General features: G+C 39.5%; 1 protein-coding gene across 1 annotated transcript in view; it reads left to right on the top strand.

The window, feature by feature from the left end:
• Positions 1 to 12,784, top strand: part of LOC110498069 (uncharacterized) — a 59,826-nt gene continuing 47,042 nt past the window's right edge. Inside the window, exon 1 of the mRNA XM_021574639.3 lies at positions 1 to 668. Coding sequence (XP_021430314.3) covers positions 322 to 668 — 347 coding nt within the window. The 5' untranslated portion in view covers positions 1 to 321. The remainder of the gene's footprint in view (positions 669 to 12,784) is intronic.

Genomic DNA, 12,784 nt, shown 5'->3' on the forward strand with positions numbered 1-12,784 from the left:
AGGTGGCTCTGAAAATGAACCAAGACTACCTACTATATGTGCTTGAACTCCGTTAATACCCGGAAGACGACACTCTGCAGTGAGGGAGTTTAAACATTTAGGAGTTTCACGGGTAGACGGGTAGAGAATATTTCTCGCTGCGCATTTGGAAACAAGCGCTTGGGCACTTGGTATGCGCTTTTTCAATCGCTGTAGTCTACAAATAGTCTGCATGGATTGGTTCTATCCATTTTTTTGGTTTCACATTTCGATTGTTGTATAGTTTTTTTTCAAATAAGTCTATTATCGACTTTTTTTTAAAAAGCAGCATTTCGGGCAACCATGAGTAAATCAGGAACATTAAAAATAAAGAATTTGTTTCATAAAACAAAGTCACTGGATAAAGAAAACAAGGACGGGGAAAAGCACACATTTAAAGATGCAACTTCATATGGAGATGGAGAGCTTGCGAGCCCAGGCCCGAGTTTACCGTCGAGTCCCGGACTTGTCAGTCCCGTCAGCCCCCTGGATGGGACGCTGCATAGGAGTCCAGCAAGTGAGAAGAAAAAGAAGAAGAAGCGGTTCTTGTCCTTGCAGCTCAAGAAGAAAGGCTCAAAGGAGGAAGGGCGCATCGACGACCCACTGTTCTATAACGGTGCTGACGGGCTCCACAGCTTCAGCAGTAACATGTAAATTAAACCTTTATTTACCTTATCGAAATTGTGCTCACTGGGGTAGGTCTATTATCACCTTGATTTGTGTACCAGGATACACCATTTAGTGCCTTCAGAAATTATTAAAACTTATTCACCATTTTGTTGTACAGCCTGAATTCAAAAGGAATTTCATGGATTTATTTTTCTCATCCATTTACACACAATACCCCATAATGACAGTGAAAACATGTTTGTAGAAATGTTTTCAAATGTATTGGAAGTGAAATACAGAAATGTCTCATCTACGTAAGTATTCACACCCCTTAGTCAATACTTTGTAGAAGCACCTTTGGCTGCGATTACAGCTGTGAGTGTCTAAGTGCTTTCCACACCTGAATTGTGCAACATTTGCCCATCATTTTTTTCTAAATTCTTCAAGCTCTAAATTGGTTGTTGATCATTGCTAGAAAACAATTTTCAGGTCTTGCCATAGATTTTCAAGTAGATTTAAGTCAAAACTGTAACTCGGCCAGTCAGGATTGTTCACTGTCTTCTTGGTAAGCAACTCCAGTGTAGATTTGGCCTTGTGATTTAAGTTATTGTCCTTCTGAAAGGTAAAGTCATCTCCCAGTGTCTGGTGGAAAGCAAACTGAACCAAGTTTTCCTCTAGGATTTAGCCTGCGCTTATAGCTCCATTCCTTAAGTGTTTTTCAATCCACCCCTTTTTTTCAATTTTCACCTAAAAAGACATACCCAAATCTAACTGCCGGTAGCTCAGGCCTTGAAGCAAGGATATGCATATTCTTGATTCCATTGTAAAGGAAATACTTTGAAGTTTGTGGAAATGTGAAAGGAATGTATGAGAATATAACACATTAGATATGGTAAAAGATAATACAAAGAAAAAAATAACAGTTGAAAAAAAAATATTTGTACCATCTTTGAAATGCAAGAGAAAGGCCATAATGTGTAATTCCAGCCCAAGCGGAATTTAGATTATGGCCACTAGTTTTAGACTGATCCAATGAACCATTGCATTTCTGTTCAACCGTTTGTATCAAGACTGCCCAAATGTGCCTAATTTATTTATTAATTACTTTTCAAGTTCAAAACTGCACTGCACTCTCCTCGAACAATAGCATGGTATTATTTAATTGTAATAGCTACTGTAAATTGGACAGTGCAGTTACATTACCAATAATTTAAGTTTTCTGACAATATCAGAAATTTCTATGTCCTGGGAAATGTTCTTGTTATTTACAACCTCATGCTAATCACATTAGCCTATGTTAGCTCAACCATCCCATGGACGGGACACAGATCCCATAGAGGTACATTTTTTATCCTGAAAAACTCCCCAGTTCTTAATGATTACAAGCATACCCATAACATTATGCAGCCACTACTATGCTTGAAAATATGGATTTTGGGGTAAATTTGGATTTTCCTCAAACATAACACTTTGTATCCAAAACAAAAAGTTAATTGCTTTCCTCTTTTTTTTCCAGTATTATTTTAGGTCCTTGTTGCAAACAGGATGTATGTTTTGGAATATTTTTTATTCTGTACAGGGTTCCATCTTTTCACTCGGTCAATTAGGTGAGTATTGTGGAGTAACTACAATGTTGTTGATCCATCCTAAGTTTTCTGCTATCACAGCCAATAATCTCTGTAACTGTTTTAAATTCACCATCGGCCTCATGGTGAAATCTCTGAGCGGTATCCTTCCTATCCGGCAACTAAGTTAGGAAGGACACCTGTATCTTTGTAGTGACTGGCTGTATTGAAACACCACCCAAAGAGTAATGAACAACTTCACCATGCTCAAAGGGATATTCAATGTTTGCTTTTTTGTATTTTTCACCCATCTACCAGTAGGTGCCCTTCTTTTCAAGGCATTGGAAAACCTCCATGGTCTTTGTGGTTGAATCTGTGTTTGAAATTCACAGCTCGACTGAGGGATCTTACAGATTCAGTATGTGTGGGGTACCGAGATGAGGTAGTCATGTTAAACACTATTATTGCACATAGAGTGCGTCCATGCAACTTATTATGTGACTTGTTAACTTATTTAGGCTTCCATAACAAAGGGGTTGAATACTTATTGACTCAAGACGTTTCAGCTTCTAATTTTTTATACATTTGTATGTTATCCATTCTAAATTCAGGCTTTAACACAGCAAAATGTTGAAAAAGTCAAGGGGTGTGAATACTTTCTGAAGGCACTGTAGGTAGCCTAGATTTTGTGGTTAAAGGTAAGACACAAAATAGATAGGCCTACCTATCCTAGTTTGCCCCCAATTTTTCATGCCATCCATTCATGTCTTACCGTGCCGCCTACCTGCGTTGATACCTGTCAGCACCTGCTTGGCATTCAAATGTACAGTTAGCCAGCATTTAGGCTATGATACAGGCACCTAATCTCAGGGAGAGTTATACTTCTGACAACAAATTAATATATAGACTGATTTCAACAGTATGATTTGCCTACCCTAAAAGCCCTCTATAATTAATTATTGGGGATTTTACTTTATTGAGCAATAAGTTATGCACAATCAGAGATGTGATTAAGAATAGCTTAGCTTTTAAATCACTATGGAGTTATCCCAGATCCTCAACTGATGGCCTAATCCTTATCCCACTTTCGTGTCTTATATCTTAAGCAATATCAGAACTGGCTACACTGAAATGGAAAACTGTCATTTCTACAGTAATTTGGGGGATATCAACAGTAAAATACCCTGAAACATTTTACTGCAGCATACTGTAAATGATGGTGCATTGTGCAAAAATGTGGTGGGCAGGGAAAGAATTTCTCATTTTCAAATGGTACTGTTATTTCACCACTGAGGTATAAAGAACTGGAGACTGCATCCAAGATGTCTGACCGTTGTTTTCAACATAATCTACTCACGTTCGCATACACTGATTCATGGACTGTCTATATTTTACACAGCCCAACTTCACATGCACACTAGTATTCAGTGCGCACAGGAACCAGCGTGAGCAGCGACAATATCATCACGTCATCCAAAAACATGGCAGTCATTGGATGAATATAAAATGCTAATATCTTCAGCTGTGAGTGATGGAAAAGAAATCGGTCTGTGAAAATGCTGTACCAATGTAACTGGTACAGTATGTGGTTATAGTGCTCAATCAATTTGAAATACAGTATATAGGCGACAGATTGCATTTTGCCATGTCCTTTTGGTCTGTTTTGTCTTGTAGTCGCTGCCGGTTTGGAAGCCTTTGTTAAGGACTCTAGAGGTGCAAGTGATATAAAACACCATATATTCATTAATATGCTGTTATATGCAAACACTTTACCTAGCGGCCAAGCTGCTTGTGCCAATCCCTTGTAATTACAATAAGATACTGTGAAATACAAACCCCTTCCCTCAATGAGTTTCATCTATCCATTCATTAATTCATCACGATTACGGTAGAATTTACTTTTTGACAGAATAGTCCTAATACAGTACATTTTACAGTACTTTTTTTGATACCATATTTATATGGTGGGTGTACTGTAATATGAAATACATCATTTTACTTGACACTGAGCTGCCTGTAAATTACTGTCAATTTCACGACCACTCCTTTACAGTGTACTTTCTTTATCAAATAATGTGTGATTTGGCCTCCCGGGTGGCGCAGTGGTGGCGCAGTGGCAGCTGTGCCATCAGAGTCCCTGGGTTCGCGCCCAGGCTCTGTCGTAACCGGCCGCGACTGGGAGGTCCGTGGGGCGACGCACAATTGGCCTAGCGTCGTCCGGGTTAGGGAGGGCTTGGTCGGTAGGGATGTCCTTGTCTCATCGCGCACCAGCGACTCCTGTGGCGGGCTGGGCGCAGAGTGCGCTAACCAAGGTGCATGGTGTTTCCTCCGACGCATTGGTGCGGCTGGCTTCCGGGTTGGATGCGCGCTGTGTTAAGAAGCAGTGCGGCTTGGTTGGGTTGTGTATCGGAGGACGCATGACTTTCAACCTTCGTCAATCCCGAGCCCGTACGGGAGTTGTAGCGATGAGACAAGATAGTAGCTACTACAACAATTGGATACCACGAAATTGGGGAGAAAAAGGGGTAAAAATTCACAAAATAAAAAAAATGTGTGATTGCTCATGACCTGCATAGCTATTAGTTGTGTGTGTGTGTGTGTGTGTGCGTGTGTGTGTGTTTGTTAGCAATGTAGTTGGGATCAGCTACTGGATTTCAACAGATATGACTGGGCTGGGTAATTTTCATTCCAAACAATGAGTCACAAGGAGTTGGCAAGATAGCACAAACAGATCTGGGACCAGGCTCGGTAATATGCACTTCTCCATCTGCACTCTACACTTATAAAGATAAACTGAGCTCCTCAAATATTTACATTGATTACAATCCTGAATCCCGGATAATCAAATCAAATTGTATTTGTCACATGCGCAGGTCTAGACCTTACAGGGTGGCGCAGTGGCCCTTAACCAACAAGCCCTTAACCAACAGAAAAAAATAAGTGTTCAGTTTATTTTGTAAATACATTCTTAAGTAAACAATAAATAAATACTGTAACAAAACACCACCAGACCAGACATATGTTTCTCAAGTTAAACTAAATAATCCTCCTTATGGTCGTGTGTGTCCTACCACACCGGAGGTGTTTGTCGACTGAAATGTGTTTTGATGTATTAATTTCATTTTAAACGCAGAGCAGAGTGAATCTTTTTCCCTGTGGCAGTTTGTACAGGTAAACCAGTGAGGTGTCTTGTTCCTGCTTGTCTAGTTCGGACTTGCGCCGGTTTTGTTAACTGTTGAAGGCAGACAAGTTTGATCTGAAGTTTGGGTCATGACTGGCATCCATCCATCTGTGAGACAAAATGGGGAATTTACCAGCAAGCAGCAACAGCATATCAATGGGAAAAGCAAGAGAAGTAACAGCAAGGTGTGATAGGGGTGAAAGAGGTGAAAATAAAAATGGAAAGCAAATTATGTTAAGCTGTATTTTATAGTTATTTTGTTCTTAAGTGTTTGGTGGATTTAAATGTGCAGTCTGTAATTTTAAACAGCCTAACCCTGCCACCATTTGGAAAGCTGAGGAATGAGGTTGAGGAAATGTTTCTCGATAGTTTAAACGTATTTTGAAGCTACACATGACATAACATATGGCATAAACAGTCATGACAGCTGCTAATTGTTCATGGCGGTTATCTCATGACTATGACAGTGTTATGTTGTCCTTACGGTGGAGATAAAGTTAAGAAAATACATTACTTTCAACAAGCTATAGACTCTTCTCATGGCTGTGCAAGTGTACTGTATATGTTTTCCATTAACATATTCCATAACATCCCCACTAGATGATAACCAACAACCACAACCTAACTGGGTTCCACTGTCAGACAAATACATTCTATTATGTGATGTAGTGGTAAAAAAAGGGGTGTTGGTAAATTCTGTTACCAGTTGCTTCCTATACTTTCATTGCATTTTTCCACTGAAGGTGGCTAAACTGTCGCGCAAAATACAAAAGGTGGACAAACTGCATTTTACTTGCGTTTAGCCTCTACACCACTGATTGTACATGGTGGGACTCACAAGGTGCTTTCCAGTGTAATTGACCTTGCAAATATGCATGCGTTCATTGCTTAGATCCGCAATGAAAGGCTCATTGTCCGTCCTCCCTCCCAAAAGCCTGGAAGGGATGAGAAAGCCAAGCCTATGGGTCCCGCAGCACACACAGACACTTACACACACCAACTAATTAATGGACTGCTGAATGTACAGTTGAAGTCGGAAGTTTACATACACTCAGGTTGGAGTCATTAAAACTTGTTTTTCAACCACTAAACAAATGTCTTGTTAACAAACTATAATTTGGGCAAGACGGTTAGTGCATTTTGGCAATAACTTTGAATAATTTTGACTTTGTGCATAACACAAGTCATTTTTCTGACAATTGTTTACAGACATATTATTTCACTTATAACTCACTATATCACAATTCCAGTGGGTCAGAAGTTTACATACATTAAGTTGACTGTGCCTTTAAACAGCTTGGGAAATTCCAGAAAATGATGTCATGGCTTTAGAAGCATAATTTGAGTCAGTTGGAGGTGTACCTGTGGATGTATTTCAAAGCCTACCTTCAAACTCAGTGCCTCTTTGCTTGACATGAGAAAATCAAAAGAAATCAGCCAAGACCTCAGCCAAGATTGTAGACCTCCACAAGTCTGGTTCATCCTTGGGAGCAATTTCCAAATGCCTGAAGGAACCACGTTCATCTGTACAAACAATAGTACGCAAGTATAAACACCATGGCACCACACAGCCGTCATACCGCTCAGGAAGGAGATGTGTTCTGTCTCCTAGAGATGAATGTACTTTGGTGCGAAAAGTGCAAATCAATCCCAGAACATCAGCAAATGACCTTGTGAAGATGCCTGAGGAAACAGGTACAAAAGTACGAGTCCTATATCGACATAATTTGAAATGCCACTCAGCAAGGAGGAAGACACTACTCCAAAACTGCCATAAAAAAAGCCAGACTACGGTTTGCAAAGGCACATGGGGACAAAGATCATACTTTTTGGAGAAATGTCCTCTGGTCTGATGAAACAAAAATAGAACTGTTTGGCCATAATGACCATCGTTATGTTCGGAGGAAAAAGGGGGAGGCTTGCAAGCCGAAGAACACCATCCCAACTGTGATGCACGGGGGTGGCAGCATCATGTTGTGGGGGTGCTTTGCTGCAGGAGGGACTGGTACACTTCACAAACTAGATGGCATCATGAGGTAGGAAAATGATGTGGATATATTGAAGCAACATCTCAAGACATCGGTCAGAAAGTTAAAGCTTGGTCACAAATGGGTCTTCCAAATGGACAATGACCCCAAACAATCTTCCAAAGTTGTGGCAAAATGGCTTAAGGATAGCAAAGTCAAGGTATTGGAGTGGCCATCACAAAGCCCTGACCTCAATCCCATAGAACATTTGTGGGCAGAACTGAAAAAGCGTGTGCGAGCAAGGAGTTCTATAAACCTGACTCAGTTACACCAGCTCTGTCAGGAGGAATGGGCCTAAATTCCCCCAACGTGTTGTGGGAAGCTTGTGGAAGGTTATCTGAAACGTTTGACCCAAGTTAAACAATTTAAAGGCAATGCTACCAAATACTAATTGAGTGTATGTAAACTTCTGACCCACTGGGAATGTGATGAAATAAATAAAAGCTGAAATAAATCATTCTCTCTACTATTATTCTGAAATGTCACATTCTTAAAATAAAGTGGTGATCCTAACTGACCTTAGACAGGGAATATTTTACTAGGATTAAATGTCAGGATTTGTGAAAAACTGAGTTGAAATGTTTTTGGCTAAGGTGTATGTAAACTTCCAAAAAACTGTATGGTTGTAAGAGATGGGGCAAAATGAGTGGCTAATAAGTCTGGCTGAGCAACTGACTGGCTGGTTTACTGCAAGATAAGAAAATATGTGACTAAACTCAGCAAAAATAAGAAGAAACTGTATTATGAAGCCAAGATCAATTATATAACAAATGTAAATTTGTGTAAATTGATATTTTATAGGAAATCATGGGCAGAATGACAAATTGACCGATTGCTTCACTTCTTGTTTTTATGAGAAATGTTAATGTGTTGGAAATTCAAAATTGTTACACACAGCACTGACACACACACTTACCCCATCAGACATGTCACCAGGGGTCTTTTCACAGTCCCAACATGTGACCTACTTGTTGTGTGTATGTACTGACATGTATGTGTAACTGATAGATGCACACACACCAACACTACATGTTAATGTTCTTAAATGTATGTCAATTGTAAAGTATTTTGTCTGTAATGTCTTTTTAGTTACATGTCGGACCCCTGTAAGACTAGCTGTCGCCATTGACTTCAGCTAATGGGGATCCTAATAAATCAAATTCAATCAAATTAATTCAGAGACAATGTTGTTTTCCTCCTACTGATACCATCAAAGAAACACAGACCATTCAGTTTACATAACATAACAAACCTTCTACCGTACTCTGTCAACAACACCTTTACAAACCCATTTTTTAGCACCCTACAGTAACTAGTGCTGTCCTTTATTCTCAGTCATCAGGTATACGTTTTGCAGTAGCTTTTACCCTCTTGAATGACATGTCTTCTGCTCAAAATAAGTGTTCGGTCTCAAATGGCCTTCAGCTGAAAGTGTGTACGGAGTAGTCATACAATCCTTGAATAAGGATATGGAATGATATCCTTCTGGGTTGTCAGGAGGCACAGTTGCCAGACTGCAAGCCAAAAGTGTGTGAGGTTTAGTGTGTTGCTACAGTAGTTCATGGCTCCAGCATGCCTGAAGTTATGGTTGTGGGTGAGAAAAGACATGTCACATACCATTTGCACTGTGCCATAAGGTTATTTTGTACTGTAGATGCTTTTGGTAAACTTCAGATTCTTACTTGATCATCCATCTCCATTTCAACATTTCTAACCAAGTAACCCATGGCTTTTAGTTCTTCTAGCATTTCTTCAGCTTCCCTTTCTAATATTTGCTGCCCTGCTGACCCATATTGGAATTATAAGACCAACCATACCTGAAACAGACTTCCTTTGGAATTATAAGACCAACCATACCTGAAACAGACTTCCTTTGGAATTATAAGACCAACCATACCTGAAACAGAGTTCCTTTTTTGTTTGGCCTTACTAATTTTCCTTCATTCGAAGTAATAGTAGGAAGTGATGTTTCGGTTTTAGATAGAACCCACATATTCAGTTTTCACAGTTTGACCAAACATTCACAACCTTACAGCTTGAATAACTGTATTTTTATTTTACTTCTATGCTCTTCATACTGTACTGTACTGTAGTGTATAGAATCAATAGATCAATTTAGGTCTACAGCTTTTTGTGACAGAAAGGGTTCATTTTGATTGACATTTGTTTGCTCTCTTTTTGTGTGCTAAAGTATATGAATTGAGTAATGGCATTTGTAAGCAATAAGGCCTGTGTTTGTGGTATATAGCCAATATACCACAGCTAAGGGCTGTTCTTAGGCACGAGGCAGCACTGAGGACTGCATACAGCCCTGAGCCATGGTATATTGGCCATATACCACAAACCCATGAGGTGCCTTATTGCTATTATAAACAGATTACTAACGTAATTAGAACAGTACACAAGTAGTGTTGCGTCATACCAATGGTACCGTATATTGTCTCATATACCACGACTTTCAGCCAATCAGAATTCAGGGCTCAAACGACCCTGTTTATAATAAGTAATAAGGCATGACAGCCCATGGTATATTGTGGATTACACACAGTTAATGGGTGTTCTTAGGCCTGGTGCAATGCAGTGTAGGCCAATGAGTACTGTATGTGTATTTGTGTTCATCCGTGTATGCATTTTGTGGTTGTATTGTACATTTTACGCTATGTAGTCAGTTAATGTTTTGGACAGGAGTAACATAAGAGCAGAGCATGAATGATAATATTTTTGTTTAATTTCTCTCATGTAGTCCTACTCCCCCAACATGCATGTTTCGCCACGATACTGAATCAGAACTTGAGGCTATGAGCTTTACAAACAAGTCTCTAGCAGTATGGCTGAGTGGACTCGTGTTTGATATTCTTACTAGCCTCTGTACTGACAGGCTCTCCAGTATGATATGTCACAGCCACGTTGTGGTGTGTGCCTGGGAGGAGGATGTGGAGCAGGGCCAGGTAGATTGGATGATCAAGTGAAGCAATTTCTAACACACCACATATCCTATGATTCATTTACTGTATGATTCATATACTGTATGATTCATATACTGTATGATTCATATCCTATGATTAATTTACTTGTGTGATTCATATCCTATGATTCATTTACTGTATGATTCATATACTGTATGATTCATATACTGTATGATTCATATACTGTATGATTCATATCCTATGATTCATTTACTGTATGATTCATATCCTATGATTCATTATACATTTGAATGATTGGATGTTATTGTCTATAGGTTTTGTGGGAATGTGGCAGTTCAGGTACAGATTGTGTACATACAAACAGAAGCTGACACATATAGTATCTGTAATAACCAGTTATTTGCACGTCTGTTGATGGAGTTGATGAACAATAAACAGAAGCAGCCTGACTGCCAACTGCTGCAGATCAGAGTCAGTCTGTCAGTGGTCTCTCTCCAGCTCCCTGCTTTGACTTTGATCCCAGCTGACCAAGGGAGAGTGTTTGTATGCAACTTCCTGTAGAGCGAAAGGAAAGCTGCCACAATGTTTGACTGATAATATTGTGGTGAGACGCAGCATGCAGACACAGTGGCGAAGTTCATCATCTGACATAATGTTTCAGACATATCAATAAAATGTGTTGATTGATCACCATTGCAATACATTCTAGATGGTTCTACTGTAGTTCCAATCAAGTTTTCAACTATTGAAACATTCCCTGCTCACATGATTCATATCCCCCAGGCTTGAACGGCTTTTCTTTATCAGAGAAATCTGCAGTAAATCTCCTCTGATGTGACATAATTTATTCACATACCTGCCCCTTGTTCCCTAGATCAGCAGAGTCACTCCAGAGGAATGCACTTAGCCAGCAAAGCTTTGACAAATAGTGCCTACTTTAGGACCATTAGATAAGACATTGATTCTCCATTCTGTCTGTCAGCTCATTGATCCCTGTTTCGTTACATCAATTCTAACTTGAATTTTTATATATATATAAAAAAAAATGCAAGTATTTAATTTGTAAGTCTAACTTGAATTTTTATATATATATTGTCTTTAGTGAAATGGAATGTGTATGGTATGAACCTGGAACCAAGGTTGAGAGATCTTGTAGAATTTTCTCTCCTGAATTAAATTAGTTGTTTAACTAGTCCTTTATTAGGTAATTTGAAAACAAAATGCATGCATTAAGAAAACTAGGAAATACATAGCTTAACAGCCATTTACCCATTGAGCGAGGTGGTTAGCAAGGTGTCAGTAACCATGTAACCACTATGTCTGAGGGACACTAGTGTTGATCCCTGCTCAATTGGTCTTTATTATTTTCTCTCCCCACTTTTTTCAGATGTCTGTCTACATCCACAGGTTAAATTAATAATAATAATAATATTTAATAATAACAATATTTTATTTGTAAAGTGCATTTCAAACATTAAATATAAAACAAAACCAACCAAATTCATCAACACTACATCAGAAAGCAGAAACAAGATCACAATACATACAACACCATGACCCTCTAATATAGACTTTAAGCAGATTAAGCAATCAAACGTTAATTAATGAAAGTTCATTAACATGGTGATAGAGTGATGGATTAGGGATCACTCTATCATCAACGCATAATTACTGACACAATCAAAGGATGGACAGGGCTGGACGTAGCCTAGAGCTTTGTACTGACACCGATCGGCATTGAGTAGGTGGTGTTGTTGTGTCTCTTTAAGGCCAACTCTTGTATTTTGAGACAATGCAGGTTTTGCTGTTCAATGGTCATTTAGATTCTTGAGCTTAGTACAAGTGTCTTACCCTACCATAGCCTGAAGTAAAAGGTTGTATTACATATCATAAATATCATTTAGGTCTTTGTAAACAGGGTTGGGCCGTATCCAGATTTCCATACCTTCATACCGTACCTGTACCATACCCGGCTATACGGTATTACCAGCAGTGCACACAAGGGCCGCTATTTCTATTCAAACGTTATTTAAAAAAATATTATGCCAACAAAGTACTAGTGATTACCCATAGCAGACACTAGCTAAATGCTCACAAGCTCAAGAGAGGACAGACAAACCTGGCTCATAAAGTTATGCAACTATCTCAAAAGGCTACTCACACTTGATCCAGGAGAGGATTGATTGTCTCTTCTGTAACCAAGAAGCTTGATCTTGCAAGCTAACCAACTCCCGACTACGACTGTTTGGTCACCTGGCCAGATCAAACCCACCTCTGGAGCCTGCCCTTGTCCTCAAGGAGCCATCCCCCAACTGGCCACACCCAAGATAAAGAACGAGAGTCTGGTTTGGTCACCAGTTGGAGGTTGTCCTACACAACCTGGGACTCAACACCACATCAGCCTGGAACTCAACACCACATCAGCCTGGGACTCAACAACACATCAGCCTGGGACCC

The sequence above is a fragment of the Oncorhynchus mykiss genome, chromosome 19 (genome assembly GCF_057628025.1).
Source record: "Oncorhynchus mykiss isolate SJ-2025 chromosome 19, ASM5762802v1, whole genome shotgun sequence".
NCBI classification, from domain to species: Eukaryota; Metazoa; Chordata; class Actinopteri; order Salmoniformes; family Salmonidae; genus Oncorhynchus; species Oncorhynchus mykiss.